Genomic DNA, 20,281 nt, shown 5'->3' with positions numbered 1-20,281 from the left:
TGTCTATTATGGGTACATTTACTTGTAAACAAGTTATTTGGGAATTCACAGGACAGGGTGTTTTCACAGATGTCAAGGTGGCCAAAAATATTTCTCTTTCCAACTACATATGATCAGAAAGCTGCATTTTTTTTTCATGAAGGTATTATAATGAAGTTCTATTAAGATAATTTTAATCTCAACCATTTGAGTTGGAACTCATTTGATGGTTTCTTTTTCTTTCTGTCTGTCTGTATATCATTCCATCTTACACAAAGCATGTCTTTGGCTTTCCTGTGGGGAATGAGGAAGAAGAAGCATCGATTTTATGTTCCTGCAGTTGGTTTATAGTCTGTAAATTAATCCCCCCCACAGGAAGGTATTCCCAAATGACTCGAGTTACCTTGGAAGAAGAGGCTAATTTATCTTCCTATTATGGATACCACTTGGCTGCCATAACACCCAAATTAATCTTAAGAAAAGCTTTAAGCAGATTTTTGCTCAAAACTCCAGTGATAAGTCTAACAGTACAAATTAGAACTGGGGTCTGGGGACCACACACTTTCCTGCACCACCGACCAGTTCTTAAGCCTTCAAGTTCAACTTCTTTCCTAGGCCTCCACATGGGGTCCACATGTACATTCCTCCTTTCCGACATGACTTTCTGCCTGATACTTGAGCTCTTCCTTATTTTACTCTGGCCTCAATTCCTGGGGAACAGTGCTCCTCCCAAAGAAATCAATCAGCTGGAAATTATATTGTTAGTGCTAAGGGTGTTTTGTTAGTGCTAGGAATTGTTAGTGCTAAAGCTAGGGCTACAACTTGTGCAATGATAAATATTAAAACTGAGGAGTTTGGGGTCACAGAGTAGTATTAATAAATAATTTGGTGACATTTGCAATTTTTTGGTAACAGTTCGTATAGAAGTACAATATTTTTCTTATTGGATGTAATCTAAAATTTGTTTCATTAAGTATATATCTTGTGATTTTCAGTTCTGGCATTCTCTGTAAGTATAAACCATTCTGTCCTCTGCCTGATTATTGTTGCTCATTTGCCATAGAATTGAGGAGGTTAATTCTATAGGGTGTTTCCCATTACAGATGGGAAATTCAAAAATTAAAGAAAAAAACCCCAGAAACATTGCTAATTAAGAGGTTCAATTCTTCCTAAAAGCCATCAGGGAGTCCACATAAAAGAGTTATACTCTGAACTCATCTTTAGCTTAATGTAAATATAGATGGCTAGATACAGAAATAACTATATATGATCAGACAATTAAGTTCAAGAACTTTCCACTGTGCACTTACATGTATATATATATATACACACATACATATATGTATATGTATACTCATATATATACATATATATATATACAGAGAGTGCCAAAAAAATGTTAAGAAAGGAAAAAATTGTATTGAAATTTTAATACTCAATATATATCCATAACAAAAGATGAACACAAGTCACGTTTGACTTCTGCAATTACAAGACGTGTTCAAAGTGAACAGAAGTGTCCAGACACTTCTGATTACAGCGAACTACTGCTTGAGCAACGTTGACCAAAGTGTCTACTTGTATACATTTTTTGGCACCCCGGTATACATATATATATATATATATATATATTTATATATATATTTATATATATTTATATATATATAAAAACACACACACATATGTATATAGTATATATTAGTATATACATATATATTAATATATATGTACACATATATATATTAGCATACATAGATATATTAGCTGAGAGGGCCTCAACACAATGACACCCCAGTAGCAATGACCACATTCAGTGCCCAGATCTTGGTTTCGAACGAGGCCATATTGCACAAAATTTGTGAAGAGGTATTTCTGTTTAAAACTTGTTTTCTATTACATCTTAGAATGTTTTGGCCTTTCTTTCAGCTATATATCTTTTCACGTGATTTATTCCTTTATGATTAGCTTTGTATTTTTTAATAACGTTTTTACCGTTTAAAAAGTAATAAATGTTCATTGTGACCATTTAAAAAATTGAGGTATAAAGTAAAAAAACAAAAATCTCTCAATGAGTTTCTTTTCTTTCAAATTTTATCGGGTAACAGTGTGTTTTTTCCAATACCCATCAGCTCCAAGTCAAGTCGTTGTCCTTCAGTCTAGTTATGGAGGGCACAGCTCAGCTCCAAGTCCAGTTGCCATTTTCAATCTAGTTGCAGGAGGCACAGCCCACCATCCCATGCAGGGATTGAACCAGCAACCTTGTTGTTAAGAGCATGCGCTCTAACCAACTGAGCTAACCAGCCGCCCTCAATGAGTTTCTTAATTTTGAATATTGATTGAAAGAATTGAAATGAAATCTTCAACTTACTTAAAACGTTCCTACAGTAAATACATTAGTAGGCAAAAATGAGCCACTGATATTTACTAATCTTTGAATGCTTTTGTAGGACCTTTTTATATTTTCTATTAGCTTTTTATTGCTGCATAACAAATTACCACAAACTTAGCAGCTTAAAACAATATATTTTTATTATCTAACATTTTCCGTCAGGGGTCAGGGGTTCAGACACAACTTAGCTGGGTCCTCTGCTCAGGGTCTCACAAGTCTGCATCAATATGTTAGACAGGCTGCATTTTCATCTAGAGGCCTGACTGGTAAAGAATCTGCTTCCAAACTCATTCAGGGTGTTGGCAAAATTCATTTCCTTGAGTTGTAGGTCTGAGGGCCCCATTGTTGGTTGTCAGCTAGAAGCCACCCATAAGTCCTAGAAGCCACCACTAATTCCCTGCTATGTGGCCCTCTCCATGGGCAATACGTATGTCTGTTTGCTTTCTGCAGGCAGGCAGGAGAGCCTTTAGCTCCAGTGTGCTAAGCTAGAGTCATATAACATAATGTAACCACAGGAATGGTGACATCCCATCACTTTTATTATATTCTATTGGTTAGAAGTAAGTCACAGGTCCTACCTGCACTCAAGGGGAAGGGATTACACAAAGGCACCAACACCAGAAGGAAGAGATCACTGAAGTCATGTTAGGGTCTGAGCTCTCACTTCCTCATCTATATTGGAAGTAATAATACTTGTCTTAAGGAAGATTGTGAATGTTTTAACAGGAAAGAACTTGGACATCTTCCATCTCAACCATTTATTTTATAGACAAGGAATTGAGGCTCCAAAAGCGTAAATAATTTGTGTACGTTTGGTAGAAGATTTCAGAGTTGTTTACTCCCAGGTCAGCAAGCTTTCTATACACTCTGATGCTTATGAAGAATTAGTTTATTTTATGATATTGTCACTTTAAACTTGAGCAAAATGAAATATACATGTATTTATCGGTGGGCAGGGCAGAAGGCAGGTGCAGGTATTATAAAGAATGTCCCATGTAAATTGTCTGGTATGGCAACCACCATGTGCATTTGTGCTTTCTGGGTGTGCTAGGGTACAAGAACCAGTGAGTGAAGGAGAATTACTTATATTCAGAGAGAGAGGGGGAGGCTAGCACATACATTATTTCATTTAGTTATCCCAACAACTCTGTAAAGTAGAAATTATTATTCTACAGATTTTTTTTTTTTTTAAAAAAAGGTTCAGTGAAGGGAACTGAATTATTCTGGGTACCAGCAACCATCAAGTTGCAATGACCAAATCAAAGCCAAATAAACTGCTCCTTTCTGGCCCATCCCGCTCACTTCTCCATCACTATTTTATATCATTAATTTATAATTCTGTGAAATGTTTTATAGTCTATACAGCCCTTATCTTTTCCCTTTGGCCTGTTCAAGCCTCGCCACTCTTAGTACCTCTTGGTGGGAGGAGCTCATAGTAACAAACTGTTAAATCTTTGAACCCTTATAAGGGTTATAGATGATATCGGTATCTCCTGGCTTTAGTCATGTTGCCATAAACAAGCCTAGGAGAATCTACTTCATAAATGGTTTTTTGTCCACACATTAGGTAACTGTGAAATTCCATACGTCTACCAGTTCAATACGTTAATGAACCACAAATAGCCTTTAAAACTTTTTGAATCCCGGTTCCTATTCTTGACCTTCTCACTTATTTTAGGGAAACACTTTCATTTAAGGCATACTTAGCTATTAAAAGAATTCACAGAGAGATTTAAAGTCAAGTATGAATGTCCTCATTGTTGAATGTTTATGGAATATTTTTCCTCTTTTAATAGTCTTCAGGGACACCACAACTTCCTGAGGATGTAGGATTTTTTTCACTACGTAGTGAGTGCATTCTCCCAACATATTTTTGGCGCTAACTCCCCAAATCTTTGAATCCAACTCATTCTTCCCGGGCACCTTAAACTGCTAGTTTACTGGAAGGATTAACCGAGTTCCACCGCCGCGCGAAATCATTCAAGGTCACTGGGGCAGGTGCGCTGCCAGGCCCACTTCCTTCTCCGAAGTCAGCGCCCGCTCTCCCCACTCTTGGGGTTCACCCAGGCTGACTGCGACCTGGCCGGGAGACCCCTGTTAGCCCTCTGGGTGGCGGGGCTTGGAACCGTGCCTCTGGAAGGTTGCTGAGTGGCTGGCTGGCTGTGTGGGCGGCTCGGGGGAAGCCGGGGCGGAGTCGGCGACAGCCGGCGGGCAGAGCTACGCCTCCCTGGGCTGCTCCGCCGCGTTAGTTGGCGGAAGCCGTGCTCGGCGGGGCGGGAGACGCTCGGCTCTAGGGTCCGCGGCGCGGCCGCCGCTCCCACTTGCGCCCGCTCGCCAGCTGGCTGGCCTCCAGCAGTAGGACCAGCGCGGGGCGCTCCCCGGGCCATGCAGCGCTTAGCCATGGACCTGCGGCTGCTCTCCCGTGAGCTCTCCCTCTACCTGGAGCACCAAGTCCGGGTTGGGTTCTTCGGTTCAGGAGTGGGCATATCTCTGATCCTGGGCTTCAGCGTCGCGTATGCCTGCTACTACCTGAGCAGCATTGCCAAGGTGAGCCTGGGGGTGGCGCGGGCGCCGAGGCGCCGAGGCGCAGGGTCACCCGCGGCTTTGCCTGGAGCCACCGCATCGGGCGTAGCCGGAGGCTTGCTCTTGGCAGGGTCGGGTGGCTGGGGCCGCGCTGGGGGCGAGCATGCTGCTCCCGAGTTGTTGCCCTTTCCCGGGCATCTGATGGACGTCCTTGGAGGGCGCGCGTGGAAGCCGCCCAGCCCCTGCCGCCTGCCTGGGGGTCCGGCCCGAGTCCACGGACCGCAGCCCGGACCCTCTGACCTCCGCGCTCGCGGCGCTGCCCTGTGACCATTCGCTACACCGGCAAAGCTGCGTGGCAATGCTGTAGCATTTTTGAAAATGACTCCCTTATTTCAACTCTCACCTTTCTTTCGAGTGGTTTGATAAACCATTCTTTAGTTTGTTGTGACTGTGATTTATTTGAGTTAGGCTTCCAGAAGATGTAACCCGAGGGATCGCGTGCGCTAGGGACGAATCTGTGCTCATTTTTGGTTTACGGTTGGCAGAAACTTTGTTCTGGATCCTTCACTGATACTGGCTTTCCCCACAGAAGCCCCAGTTAGTAACCGGGGGTGAGAGTTTCAGCCGCTTCCTTCAGGACCACTGTCCCGTGGTAACAGAAACGTACTACCCAACGGTCTGGTGCTGGGAGAGTCGAGGACAGACACTGCTGAGACCTTTCATCACTTCCAAGCCCCCTGTGCAGTACAGGAAGTAAGTAAATACCCATTTTCAGTCATTTCTTCAAAATCACTTTTTTTGCATGCTCCCAGTACTTGGTTAATTGAACCTCTGGTTTATTGAGTATATAGAAAACAAAGGTGGAATGAAAATGGAAGGTATGCCCCCAGCCCACACCCCGCTGCAGGAAAACATTCAGGTATTCCCTTTCACCATTTTTTTTCCTGGTGACTTGATGTAAATGGTTTATTTGTAGGACGAGAGAAGAGTTTGGAGGTTACTCTTTTCCAAATTTTCTTGCAACTGTCCTTGAGGTCCTAGATCCTTTGATAATATGTACCAATTAATTGATGCTAGGGAGGGGGTGAGAAGGATTAATTAATTTGTGCAATGGACCTCTCTGTTAAAGTACTTCGTATTGATAAGCAAATGGCTTCTTGATGATAATGTCCTTGAGGTGTTAAAGATATGGTCTGGCATATATCAGTAACCAGGAGATTTAAATGGTGTCTATTATTAATTTCCCTGAGTCATCTATTCCTCCTGGAGTTCCTTTTGTTGCTTGACTTGTACTATTTGTTTAGGAAAATTCTATATGTTCATAGATATTATGTGAGAAGTACTTTAAAATATTTAAGAAGCAAATTTTGTAATATACTCTGTGGGGAGATTGTTATTGAGTCAAAGAACCAGAGCAGTGATCAGCTCAGCATTTTACTTATTCATAATTCCCTGTTGAATTATTTGGGTGACCTCAATCAAATAGGGGTTAAATGCTGGGTATTTTAGAGAAATGAGGAAATGATTAAGATAAATACTTGATGTACTTTGAAGTTTATTTTTATATACTACCTTTTACTGGTGTTGCTGGAAATACTTTATGGTACTAATTTCATAACATTCTTGTAATAAAAGTGATGTGTGTGTGTGTGAGTCTCAGTGAGTGCTGGAAAAAAAGTTCTTTTGCAATGACCGAATAATATATATTTATAGAATTAAGATGCTAATATTAAGACACAACTTGAAACACTTAATGAGTATGCTTTTGAATTATTTATTTTAGTGAACTTATTAAAACTGCAGATGGAGGACAGATTTCACTGGACTGGTTTGATAACGATAACAATAAGAGTTATATGGATGCCAGCACCAGACCTACTATCTTATTGTTGCCGGGCCTCACTGGAACAAGCAAAGAATCATATATCCTTCATATGATCCACCTTAGTGAAGAATTGGGATACAGGTACCAGTGAAAGATTTTTTTCCATTTTTCACTTGATTCGTTCTAAATGAAGCAAAAGTATATCTACATATTTGTTTCAGAAATACTTGTTATTTCTTGCATAGATTAAGCAATCCCCTGAACTATTATTTTTCTCTGCTTCTTCCGTTCTCCCCTTTTTTTTTTTTTCAGGAAGATGCATAATGGAATCATTTCACAGGAAGTAGCACTTTGCATAAAATGCAATCAGCAGATTTTAGTTGAATGGATGAATGAAATTAGAATCACCTAGGAATTGACATAAGACCCAGGTCTGACAAGCAGTAGGCACCACTGAAGGGAGTGCTATGCAGAATAGCAGTTACAAACCGCTTAGAGAGTATACAGTGGCCCTTATGTCACAATCCATATTTCAGCCCTGGATCCACTTATCTTGTCTCATTGGCTCAAATCCCAAGTGTAAAAAATACACAGAATCAGCTTATAGGTGTCCTTAGTTTTCCAAAGGTGATCAGTGCCATTTCTCTCCACCTAAGTTTGCAGGTGCTCATGGCTAGTGTCTACTTGATGGACACTAGCTGTACCATTTATACCATTTCTGAGTAACCATTCAGCTCAGTCACCAGATAAAATTTAAGTTTTTGCAAGTGATTTAGCAACTTTTAAGTTTCAGGTTCAGTTCCAAAATCTTAAATCAGAGTCATTGTGAAAGGTACTGCTTTTTTGTGCCTCAGTCTGTTTTAGTTGATGGTAATTATTGTAATGGAACACTCTGAGTTGCATTTAAAATAGAATTGTATCTTTCGTTACACTTGAAACATTTGTTTGTGTGAAAAACTGAGGTTGAGTTTATATTAATAAAAACATTTTGACATAAAGGGGAAATGCCATAAGAGCTCATTCAATTTTGACAAGTTAACTCTTATCTTTTACAGATAAAGCCTAATTTATCCATGAAGTGACAATTTCTCAGAAGGTTTGATTTGGTGTTATTTAATTATGGTTCCAGTGAAATTTGCACTAAGCAATAGCAAAAATTCATCATCATTCCATATTTAAGCACCATTCATTTAGATGTGAGGCTTGATTCCAATTTTTCGCTAAAACATAGTCATGCTCAAAAAGTGAAGATCATAAAGCCCTTTGTACATGTTTAAATTGCTGACTCTATACTTGGCCTGAGCTTGTCTCCCAAGACTTAGAAAGTGCTTTTAAAAACAATGTAGTTAAAGCTCAAGGACTGAATCTCAGAAGCCCTAGAGTTGCCAGTATGCATGGCTTTCTTCCATCACTTGAGCCTAAGGGAGGGGAGGATTGGACTAGGTCACTGTCAACTGCTTGAAGACCCAGCCTATCTGGGTTTAGGGAACTTTAATACTGAATCTGACTGGGCTTGAAAGTAGTAGAATGCATGAATAAGCAATGGTCAGTAAACTTTTCAGTGGCCTTTGGGCCTATCCCTATTTATTTTTATCTATAAGGAATCTCTGAATCTAGGTCAGAGAGGCTGTATCAGTTAGCTTTTCTATGTAACAAACTATCCCAAAACTTAGTGGCTAAAACCAACAATATTTATACTCATAACTCTGTGGGCCAGCAGTTTGAGATGAGCTCAGCTGGATAGTTCTTCTGGTCTCGGATGGGATGATTTGTGTACTTGTGGTCAGCAGCCAGAAGGACCCTGTGCTCGTGGGCTCTCAGCAGGGACAACACATCTCAGCTTCACTTGGTCTCTCATCCCCCATTGGGCTCACCCCAAGTTTGTTCATTTGTTGGCAAAAGGTTCCAAGAGGGCAAAAAAGAGAGCTGCAAGGCTTTTTGAGGCCCAAGCTGAGAAGCTTCACAGTGTTACTTCTGCTGCATTCTAGTCAAAGCAAGTCATGTGGTCAGCCCAGAGTTCGAGTAGGGAAGTAGACTCCGCTTCTTGACAGGAAGAGCTATGAAATATTTTTGCAGTCTACCATAGACAGCCAGGTAGTTTTAAATATCACTGAGGTAAAAAATGGATCTGAAACTTCGGCACAAGGCTGGGTTGCGTCCTTAGCTGACCAAACAGCTGTAAGTCATTGATACTGTAGCATGAGATCTAGTAGGAAACAAAGCTTCTGGAAGGCTTTGTAATATGCAAGAATGTGCATGGACTTTGGAGCCAGGCCTGAGTTTAAATGTTGGAACAGCTGTAAGTCATTGATATTGTAGCATGAGATCTAGTAGGAAACAAAGTTTCTGGAAGGCTTTGTAATATGCAGGAATGTGCATGGACTTTGGAGCCAGGCCTGAGTTCAAATGTTGGAACTGCCACTTATTGAGTGATCCTGGGCAATTTATTTTTAACTTCCCCAATCAGTTTCTCACTACAGAGAGTTTTAGAATGAATTAGAATGTATAAAATACTTGGTGTAGTGCCCTGAACAAAGTGGGTCTTTAGAAATGTTTGTGTCTTCCTTCCCAGATCTTCTATTTCCTGATCAAGGTAGAACATTTTTTTTTTTATAATTTAAAGAGCCAGTACAAGCAAATCCACCTCTTGGAAACAGAAACATCTAGTTTCTTTGCAGGAATGCTTGGATATTATTTTAATGTCTCTTATACAATAGAGTTTCGTAGGCAAAATGAATACCCCAATGGGCCCAAGTTACTATCTTGTGTAAAGTTTGAGTGTGTAGGGAGGGTCATGAATTCTGTCAGGTCACATGCTTTACTGATGAGATATGATTTAGACATTGCAGACAACCTAGCTCCTGGCATAGGGACAAATGAAACATAAGGGTTTACTGTTGTTGTTAAACAAATGTTATTCCTGTACCTGAAAACTAAAAACGATCCAAAACTTTTCTGTTAAGGTCTACTAATTCAAAATTAATAATGGGTGAGATGGAAAGAAACTAAGCTAAAGTTTAAGATTGTGAGCAAAGGCTTTATGAAGAAGTCAAAGGTAAATAGAGCTGAATGGGGCAGTACTTGGCCTGCCTGCACATTGTCCATCTTCATTGGCAGAGTGCTATATGTACTCCCTGGGTAAACTTGCCTCTAAGGAGAGAAGAGATTTACTGAACCAGACACTCCCAGTCATTCTTCCAAGTTTTATCAATCAGAAAAGTCCTCCATCTCCTGGAGCGAAAGTAAAGTGAGAAACACCAGGAAGCCAGGAGTGTGTTTACAGAGAAGCCCTCTTCATAGAAACCAGAGGACTGGAGAAAAAGTCTTTCCTTCTAATAAGTTACACCCATTTGATTTATAAAGTAGTTAGAAATTTTCTCCATTCATTTAAGACTTTTATTTTTATCTCTATTCAGTAACAAAGCCTAATAGGTATTATTTTGTGTATCTGAATAATATCCTGGGTTTTTAAAAATCTTTTTCCCATTCTCTGAATTAATTTCTAGCACTACAGCTAAAAATGGACAAAAGCAGGTACTCTGAGAATTTCTAAATCATCTTTGACCTCTTTTATTGAGAGCCTTCATTTACCATTTTATTCTACTCCCATCTAATATTAAACAGGTGACCCATCCAGAGTTATGTAACATAAGTTCATTGAAATCTAGGTCAGTCATTAAGTATTTTGGGACTGTAAAGTACAGTATCAGAACTTATATTCCCAAAGAGCATACGGTCTAGTTGAAGTGACTAAGAGTATATACAGTAATAGGGAAGAAATGCATTAGAGAGCACCAGGGTTGGCTGCAAGAGACAGAAAACTCAAAATAACAGTGACTTAAACAAGATACAAGTTTATTTCTCATGTGAAAATCCAAGAAGGTGGACCAGGGCTTGTATGGTGTTCTATAGTATAAGGAAACTAAGTTTCTTATATCATGTTGCTTCATAACCTATGGCTGCTTCAGCTCCAGCTATCGCATCTACATTCCAACACCTAAGAAGGAGAAAAACAGAATAGAGAACGCACCAACGTCTTTTAAGGATGTTTTCCAGTAACTGCACATCATTTTTACTTATTTCACTTTGGCCTGCTGTTTCTTAGTTTCAAGGGAGGCTTGAAAGTGAAGTCTTTATTTGGGGTAGCCATGTACCCAGCTGAAATTGGAGGATTCTGTTACTGAGGAAGAAAGAGAGCATAGATATTTGGAGACAACTGGCAGCCCCTAGCACTGAGTAGTCAGAGTGTTACAAATGCCAGGATTCTAGAGTATCAGAAAAACCAAGCAAAGCATTTTATGGAGGGAAGGAATAAATCACCAATGTCAGATGCAACTGAAAGGGCAAGGAGAACAAGGACGAATAAAGCAAAATTTGAGAAGGTTCAGTAGAGAGATGAGGAAGGAAGCCCAACTAACTGGAAGTTAAGATGACCTCAGGCGACAAGAGGAGGAGTGGATCACACACTGGACTATTTTTTTTTTTTTTTTTAAGGGGAACAGGACTTTTATTAGGGAACAGTGTGTACTTCCAGGACTTTTTTTTTTCCAAGTCAAGTTGTTGTCCTTTCAGTCTTAGTTGTGGAGAGCGCAGTTCAGCTCCAGGTCCAGTTGCCGTTGCTAGTTGCAGGGGGCGCAGCCCACCATCCCTTGTGGGGGTCGAACCAGCAACCTTGTGGTTGAGAGGACGTGCTCCAACCAACTGAGCCATCTGGGTGCTCAGTGGCAGCTCAGCTTAAGGTGCTATTTCAATCTTTAGTTGCAGGGGGCAGAGCCCACCATCCCTTGTGGGACTCGAGGAGTTGAACTGGCACCCTTGTGGTTGAGAGCCCACTGGCCCATGTGGGAATCGAACCGGCAGCCTTCAGAGTTAGGAGCACGGGGCTCCAACCACCTGAGCCACCGGCCCAACTACTTTTAATTATTCCTTTACTTTCCAGTTTGGAATTTTGGCCTGTGTAATTTTGATGTTGCTTTTCCTGCAGCATTAGAAGTGCATTGGCAAGTCATCTATAGACTCTTCCTGGGGGAGGAAGGAAAGGGAGGCTGAACTAAGAAAAATGAGGTGGTGAGACAGAAGCGTGAGTCCTGACTATTCCCCAATCTAAAAGCAGTGTCTTAGATACGAAGTCATTTTAAATTAACACCAGAATGATTTTATCTAAAAGTATTTTTATCATTTTTTTGTTTTTAAAATAATTTGGTTTTTAAATTTTTGAGAGTCAGTTAATGATTATTCATGAGACTGGCTAAATGAAATAATGCATATTAGAAAGCACTGAATGAAAGTATTTCTGGAAAAACTTATGGTGCATACTGATAAGTGGTTCCATTCTCTAGGGACCTAACAACATCTATCTAATTGTTAGATATTCCACTATAAAAATGATATCTCAATTAATAAACTTTCAGGGACAAAGCTCTTTTTATCAGAGTTGGTATGGACTCAATGGATACTCTATGTTCAGAGCGCCCATCTTCTTTGGAAAAAGAGACTTCACTGTTAGTCGCTTAGATTGCACGGGGGAGCAGAGTGAGGTGTGTAAGTGGATTCTTAAGTCAGATCTGCCTGGATTCAGACCTCAGCTTTGTCACACACTACCTTCTTATCCCTGGACAAATTAATCTGTACCTCAGTTTTCTTATCTATAAAGATACCTGTACCTCATAGGGTTGCGAGCATTGCATGTATGAATATGAAGAACATTAACCAGTACTTGGCCCATAAAGACCATTTGAAAAAGAAACATAAAGGAATGAATCAGGCCATTGTCTGGTTTAGGAAGAGCCTCACTCTTCTGGTCTGATCAGATGAAAATGAGGTACTTACTGCGTAGGCCCTATTACCAGGCAAGAAACCATCCCAGGAGGGTCCAGAGACAGTAGTGTACCTGGCCAAGCAATGGGTGGTACAGGGAGAAGGAAGGTAATGCCTTGCTAAGGTGGAGTGGCCACTAAAATCTACATCCTGAACACGTATATGTCTCTGACTTGGTTTTGAGTAATAAAGTTTCCAACAATAACCTGTGGCACTGGAATAATTCCTGTTACTTCAGAGCACTGTGAATGTAGAACACTTTTGTGATTAGGTTTTCTGTATCCTAATTCAACTAGGTCTTTAGTTGACAGAGTCTACAAAAATACCAGAGATCCAGCTAGAACTCAGATGACTAAGATAAAATAAGAGAACATCAGTAAGCAACTGAAAACGTTAGGGAAAATGGGAGAGCTAATCAGAAAGCTGTTAGAGCTAATGGAAGAAAGGAAAGATTCCAATAAAATATTATGAGATCACTGAAAGAGAACTCCTGTTGCTAATAAGGTTTTCAGCTTCCTCACATTAAGGATAACTTTGACTCTTTTTTTCCCCTTGTGGCCACTGGTTTAGAAATGTTATGCCTAAAAAATAAACTGCATTAATTAAATATTAACTTTTTGGTCTTTTTTGTTTGTTTGTTTAATTCACAGGGCCATTTAGAGTTTATGAGCAGCAAGAGATAACCAGAATTGCCATTTTGGTTTGCTTTAATTAAATTTATTTTTGTTGAGTACCTGCTACATGGTATGCCCCATACTAGGTGCTATACATAGGTAATCTTATTTAATATATACCGAATTCCAAGATATATACATTATTATCCCCATTTTACCAACTAAAAACAGAACTACAGTGTTAATATATTTCACCAAAATTAGTGTTAAGATTCAAATATACAGCCTTGCTACAGATAAAGGTATGATTTCTGTTGGACTCTTTGAAATGTTGATCATTCTTGAAAACTCTACTACTTTTTTACAACCTTGGATATCTCAGGCTGTTAACTTGGCAACAACTAGCTCCTCAAATCCCATTGTTTTTGCCTATGGGGATAATGTGATAATATACAGACTTGTAATATCATAGGACTCAGTTTTATCAGGGAAATTCAAGACATGACAGGCAAACAAGTCATGTTTCCTACTCAGGGAATAGATTTTGTAGGGAAAGAGTTGAAACAAGAGAATGAGTTTCTTGAATTATGAGTCAACTTTCACTGTACTCCATTATCATGTGATAGGATGGGTATGTAATTCAGTCAGTAATACATTCTTGTTAATTATTGTATTTGATTTTTGATGCTTCTAGAAAAAGGTACATGAATTATGTTAATCTTTTTTAATACCTTTATGACCTTTGTTTGAAAATGTCCAGGTATTATCATTTTTTTTAAAAGAATGTGTATTATGTTGTTGGACGTAGTATTATATAAATCTAAATTAGGTTAAGATAGTTGATTGTGTTATTCAGACTGTTTACATCTTTATCAGTCTCATTGGTAGAAGGATGTTGAAATCAACTATGATTGTGGATTTTCTGTTTCTCCATTTAAGTCTGTCAGTTTTTGCGTCATGTATTTGGAAGCTTTGTTATTGGTCACATAAACAGTTATGACTGTTAGTCTTCCTATGAATTAACTCTTTTACCATTACGAAATGCTCTTCTTTATCTCTGGTCTATCTGATATTACTGTAGCCACTCCAACCTTTTATGCTTACTGCTTACATTATATATTTTTCTTTATACTTTATCTTTCAAAGTATCTATATCATTGTAATGAAAATTTATTGCTTGTAAATAGCATATAGTGAGTCTTGCTTTGTTATCCAGTCTGACAATTTCTGCCTTTTAATTAGAAATTTTAGTCTATTTATAGTTAATGTAATTATTGATCTGATGGATATAAGATTTACCATTTTTTTATTTGTTATCTGTTTTTTTGTTCCTCTATTCTCTCCACCACTTTTCTTTCTCTGTTTAAGTCTATGAATTTGTGTATTTTTGTCAAATTCAGAAAAGTTTGGCTTTATTTCTTCAAGTATTTTTCTGCTTCATTCTGTTTCTCTGCTTCTGGAACCACAATTTTGTGTATGTTAGATCTTATGATATGGCCCCACAAATCACTGAGGTTCTATTCATTTTTTTCAATTTTTTTTTCTCTCTCATCTTTAGATTGGAACAACAGTTTTGCAAATCCAGTGGATTTTTATTTCAGATATTGTATTTTTCTGCTCTATAATTTTCAATTTTTAAATAAGTTTTATTCCTCTGTTGAGATTTCCTATTTTTTAAATTCATTACAAGCTTATTTTCTTTTATGTCCTTGAACATAGTGATATAGCTCCTTTTAATCCTCATCCATTAATTCTGGCATATAGATCATCTCAGCATCACTTACATTGATTTTCTTATCTCTTAAATATTGGTCATGTATCCCTATTTTTCCATGGTCCAGTAATTTTGTGTTCTGGACAGTTTGAATGATCCAGTATAGTGACTCTGGATTCTGTTATAGTTTTACAAAGAGTACTGATATTTATTTGTTTGTTTGCTTGCTTGTTTATTTTATCAGGTAGATGACTAGGCTAAACTCAAATTTCAAACTTTTTCTCCTCTGTGGTAGACAGCAGCTGAAATCTCTGTTCAGTTTTTTATCCTTAATTGGACTGCCTGGAGTCTGCCTCATACATGTATAAATGAAGGGTCATCCAGAGCTTTGGCTCAGTTTTTACCAAAAATTTAGGAGTCTCCCTCTGTGTTTGTCTCTTTTCTGAGATTTCCCCCCCTCATTTTCTAATTGCTATAGTTGCACCGAACTCTGTTTTCTAGTTTTTCAAGCCCATGATCCTGAGCGTTTCTATCTGACTTTTAGCCATTATTGAATAATACCAATCAGTGCCTTCCCTCAGGCAAAAAGCTATAAAAACAGGAAACTCACCCAATGCCATTTTATTCTTCCAAGAGTCAACTCCCATTCAGTTTCTACCTGCTTTTGGTTGTTATCCATTGTCTTTATAATTTGTTAAGAGTTTATAGTTATTCTATGGAAGGCTGGGCCCAATAGAATCTACTCTGACATTTCTGGAAGCAGATCCTCCTGTCATTTTTTTCTTAATCTAGCATTCAGAACCCTATACCTATTTTGGTCCTAACCTATTTTTCCATCCTTATTTTATACCATTACCTTCATGTAGCATGTTTCAGCTAAGATGATCTATTTTCTCATCTTTTAGAAAGTTTTATACATACCTACCTTATATCTTTGCTCACATTGCTCCCTTGAACCCATATTATATTTCATACTTTTCTTCTGCTGAAATCTTTACTATTTTTCAAGTCTCAGCAAAAGATTTACCTTTTCCATGAATCATTTCCTAATCAATTTTGCCCATCCTGACATCATAAAGCTTTGTTATCTATATAACTCATTGGACATTGAATCATAAACCACCTGTGATATCACTTTTGTTGTCACTCACCTGAAAATATGGTGCATTTCTTTTCAGATTATACTCTCCTTGGCCAGAAACCTTATATTTTTATTTCATTTTTCTCCTATAATCTCTAATTCAATCTTAAAATTAGTTCAGTAAATATTCTGTTTAATAAATTTTTGAATGAATGAGTCATTCCAATATTAATATTCATGTAAAGTGCTTAGAGCATGATCTGGCAAATAGCAAACACTAATAAATATTATCTGTTGTTATTATCTGAAATTAGTGTAGTGATCTCTGAATGTTCTCTCACTCCACCCTTTATTGATTATTATTTCTATCCTTAGAATCAAAGACTTGTGGTATCTTGGAACTGAAAAATACTTAAGGTCACCTGATAAATCACCGGGCTAGAGCAGATTCAAGGCTGTCTGGTCCATCTCACTGTAACAGTGATTCTCAAATAAGGAGGCTGTAGATGGCCCCCGCTGCAAAGAATTTTTTGATCCAAAATGTCTATAGTGCTAAAGGTCGAGAAGTCCTATGCTGTATATATGTCTCTGCCTTTTATTTCACCTTCATTAAAGAAGACTCACCTGCTTCCCTGGTTAATGTATTCCATTGTCACAGGAAGTTCTTATTATCAAATTTACTCTTTATTTGGTATTTTTTCTCTTTATTTACATTTTCCCTGTTTTGAGAAGAAAATTTAAGTAGTTAAAATCTGCAGGAAAAATAAGTTTTGCAGAATGATTTTTCTTATGTACATACCCTTTAAAGTTGTTTGGGAGAAACTGAAAAATTATTTTTTTCCGCCTTCTTCAACCTCCCCCCGCCATCCCACTCCAGTTCAAGCCGTTGTTTCTCAGTCTAGTTGTGTGGCCCATGCTGGTATTATGAGCCTTGCACTCCCCCAGCTGAGGCAGTCGGTTGCCATCTCATAGTATCTCACGCCAACCTCTGGCTGCTCACAGCAGCCCAGCTCCACAGAGAGCTGTTCTTTACAATCTTAGCTGCAGAGGCCGCAGCTCACTGGCTCATGTGGGAATCGAACCGTTAGGAGCACGGCGCTTCAACCACCTAAGCCACTGGGCCAGCCCTGTAAAAATTAAACAGCTGAAGCAAGCTGTTACAAAGTTAACAGAGGCTTATTGAATGCCTTAGTGCTTAGTAATAGTCGTTGCTTCTATTGAACAAAAATTTTAGCTTCCATGGCTAAAAGGGTTGTTTTTAAAAAAGAGGATTTATTAGGCCATTGCTAAGAAAAAAAGACCAGTTCTGGGATATGAAGTCTGAACCACCAGCATCATGGCTAGTTAGAAAGGACAAACATGTCTGTCATCACTAAGTTTTGCAAGTGTTTTTTTATACGTTGAGTAGCGGGAAGAAAGATGTAAGTCACTCTGAAAGACTTTATTTATATTAGCTACAGACAAAGGGCCTGGGAGAAGGTGAAGTGGGGCTGGTTCTGAGATAGGCACAGTAGAGTCTACATCAGAGTCCGTAAAGCTCGTATGTGAAGAAGAAGCAGAGGCTCCTGGGATTCAACTCCACCTGGCTGTTCTGTCTTTTTAGATAATCCTAGAAACAGCCACCTGGGAGTTAATTTAATAATTCCAACATACACATAATAATTCCAATAATACACTAAGGAGTGTGAGCAGTCTTTTGTTGGTTTTTCACTGTAGGTAACTGATTAACCCCTTTGCATCTCTTCCTTTCACCCTGTCTGCTGTAATTTTAATTTAGAATATCTCAGAAATTTTTTCTTGTCACTTCACAACCAACTCTTTTAGTTTTATGTGTAAAGGGTTCCCTGATGACTGCCAGGGCAGAAAAGGAGTTAAATTAAAGAAAAAGCTGGTTGCTTATCACCAACTGGAGTGGGATTAAGGGCAGAACGGCAGCCCTCATTCTGCCTTCCTCTATAGCTGCTTCGCCTTTTCCTTTTTCCTTATCTCTCTGCCCCATTTCCAAGGCTAGCAGTATATGCAATGATGACTGCTACGGATTGAACATTGTCAGGAACAAAGGCCTATGGAGAGGTCAGCACAATTCCTCCTCTAGCAAGAGATACCAGAGCTGTGATCCACTTTTCAAAGTTGCCTGAAGAAAACTGCAAATATCCCAGTCTGCAGTTTGTAAGAAAATCCCAGGTGTATAGGCTGCTTTTTCATGAGTTTGCAGATCATCTTTTTCTTTTCCCTCACTAGTTCTTTTCTCTCAGTGGCAGTCACATGGTGATATCTTGCCCCAGAAGCCATTTTTATCCTTATGTAGTGTTTGCATTTTAAAAGTGGGCCTTTTCTGAATGACTAGGAGCTTCAAGGTTCGAGGTGACAATTAACTTTAGCCCCAATTCCTGTGTAATTTAGGTGCTTATGCAAGCAAATACAAGTGGCTAACTTAAATTTTCTTTATGTCCAGTGTGTCTTGCCATTTTTATTTTTTTTTTAGCAAGAAAAGATCAAGGACTAACTGACCCTCCTCTAACATTTCTTCATGTTTTTATAGTATATTTAAGATCTTCCTTTGACTAGTTAATAAAATGTAGTATTTCTGGCTTTTTCTCAAATTATAATTCTGAGATTGTTAAACATTTCTCTTCTTTTAGTTAGACCTAATAAAATTCTCTGTATAACCTTTCAGATGCAAGAAAGAATTCCTTTGCAGAAACATATCCTGAATATCACATTGAAATCTAACCCCCCTGATCAGAGTCAGATTTGTTGAATGTTCTGTAAGCCAGTCAGCTCATTGGTGCTTAGAACCCATGCAATGATCAGCAGCACCCTGAGAGAAGGGAATTAGAACCTTAAATTGCCTTGATTGACTAGCTAAGTAAACAGTCAAAAACAAAATGAATTTTAATTGACATGAATATTGATTCACTAAATCAGAGAACCTGGGCAGACACAAGTCAGGATTTTGTTTGAGGGTGGCAAAAAACATATCTGGGGTTAAAGTTAACTGAAAGTTTAAGGAGAGTTAAATATTTTAAATATAGGATGACTTTTTAAAGCTAGCATGGCACTACAACTATCCTGATACCGTGTTTCCCCGAAAATAAGACCTAGCCGGACCATCAGCTCTATTGTGTTTTTTGGAGCAAAAATTAATATAAGACTCGGTCTTATTTTAATATGATATAAGACTGGGTATGGTATAATATAATATAATATAATATAGTATAATACTGGGTCATATATTAATTTATGCTCCAAAAGATGCATTACAGCTGATGGTCCAGCTAGGTCTTATTTTTGGGGAAACACGGTACTAATAGCTAACTGTCGTTGTGTACTTAACATGAGCCAGCACTGCTCTAAGCCCTTTACACGTGACCACTGGCCCAGGAGAGGCAAACAGGATTATTAAAAACTCAGGGTCTTTCCTCCCCTAAAATCAACTGAGCACTCAGCAGTAGCATAGTGAGAGCCCATCCTACCAGCTCAGATGCGAGGCTTCTCTCATGTGCAAAGGAAGAAGTTGTAAATATTCTGCTTTTAGTAGGAAAATTTAATATCACTTTAATGTATAGTTTTCTGATTTGAAGCCATATATTGAATTTAGAGAACTAGAAATGTATTTTAGTGCATTCACATGAAATTGTCAAGCATTCTCATGTCTTTGGAGTAGATTTTTAAAAATCTTTTAGTACTACAAAATAGCGCTAGTTAGATGATTTTAATATTATATTGTGAGCAAGAATCATGTGTAAAAATAACAAAAATTTTTCCTGGTTTTTAGATGTGTGGTTTTTAACAACAGAGGAGTGGCAGGGGAGAATCTCTTGGTAAGTAAATTTAAATTAATAACAGCTTAATTTTTTTTTTCTTTAAAGATTTTATTGGGGAAGGGGAATAGGACTTTATTGGGGAACAGTGTGTACTTCCAGGACTTTTTTCCAAGTCAAGTTGTTGTCCTTTCAATCTTAGTTGTGGAGGGTGCCGTTCAGCTTCAAGTTGTTGTCCTTTCAGTCTTAGTTGTGGAGGGCACAGCTCAGCTCCAGGTCCAGTTGCCGTAGCTAGTTGCAGGGGGCACAGCCCACCATCCCTTGTGGGAGTCGAACTTTCAACCTTGTGGTTGAGAGGACGCGCTCCAACCAACTGAGCCATCCGGGAGCTCAGTGGCAGCTCAGCTCAAGGTGCCGTGTTCAATCTTAGTTGCAGGGGGCGCTGCCCACCATCCCTTGCGGGACTCAAGGAGTTGAACTGGCAACCTTGTGGTTGAGAGCCCACTGGCCCATGTGGGAATCGAACCCACAGCCCTTGGAGTCAGGAGCATGGAGCTCCAACCGCCCGAGCCACC

General features: G+C 38.9%; 1 protein-coding gene across 1 annotated transcript in view; it reads left to right on the top strand.

The window, feature by feature from the left end:
* The first annotated feature begins 4,581 nt into the window (after positions 1–4,581).
* The window catches only part of ABHD3 (abhydrolase domain containing 3, phospholipase), a 35,634-nt gene continuing 19,934 nt past the window's right edge, over positions 4,582–20,281 (top strand). The window contains exons 1-4 of the mRNA XM_033087802.1: positions 4,582–4,915; positions 5,481–5,644; positions 6,675–6,857; positions 19,721–19,766. Of these exons, the coding sequence (XP_032943693.1) occupies positions 4,754–4,915; positions 5,481–5,644; positions 6,675–6,857; positions 19,721–19,766 (555 nt within the window). The 5' untranslated portion in view covers positions 4,582–4,753. The remainder of the gene's footprint in view (positions 4,916–5,480; positions 5,645–6,674; positions 6,858–19,720; positions 19,767–20,281) is intronic.

This window comes from Rhinolophus ferrumequinum, chromosome 19 (genome assembly GCF_004115265.2).
Source record: "Rhinolophus ferrumequinum isolate MPI-CBG mRhiFer1 chromosome 19, mRhiFer1_v1.p, whole genome shotgun sequence".
Classification (NCBI taxonomy): Eukaryota; Metazoa; Chordata; class Mammalia; order Chiroptera; family Rhinolophidae; genus Rhinolophus; species Rhinolophus ferrumequinum.
The sequence above is the reverse complement of the archived record's forward strand: the minus strand, read 5'-3'. Positions and strand labels throughout refer to the sequence as shown.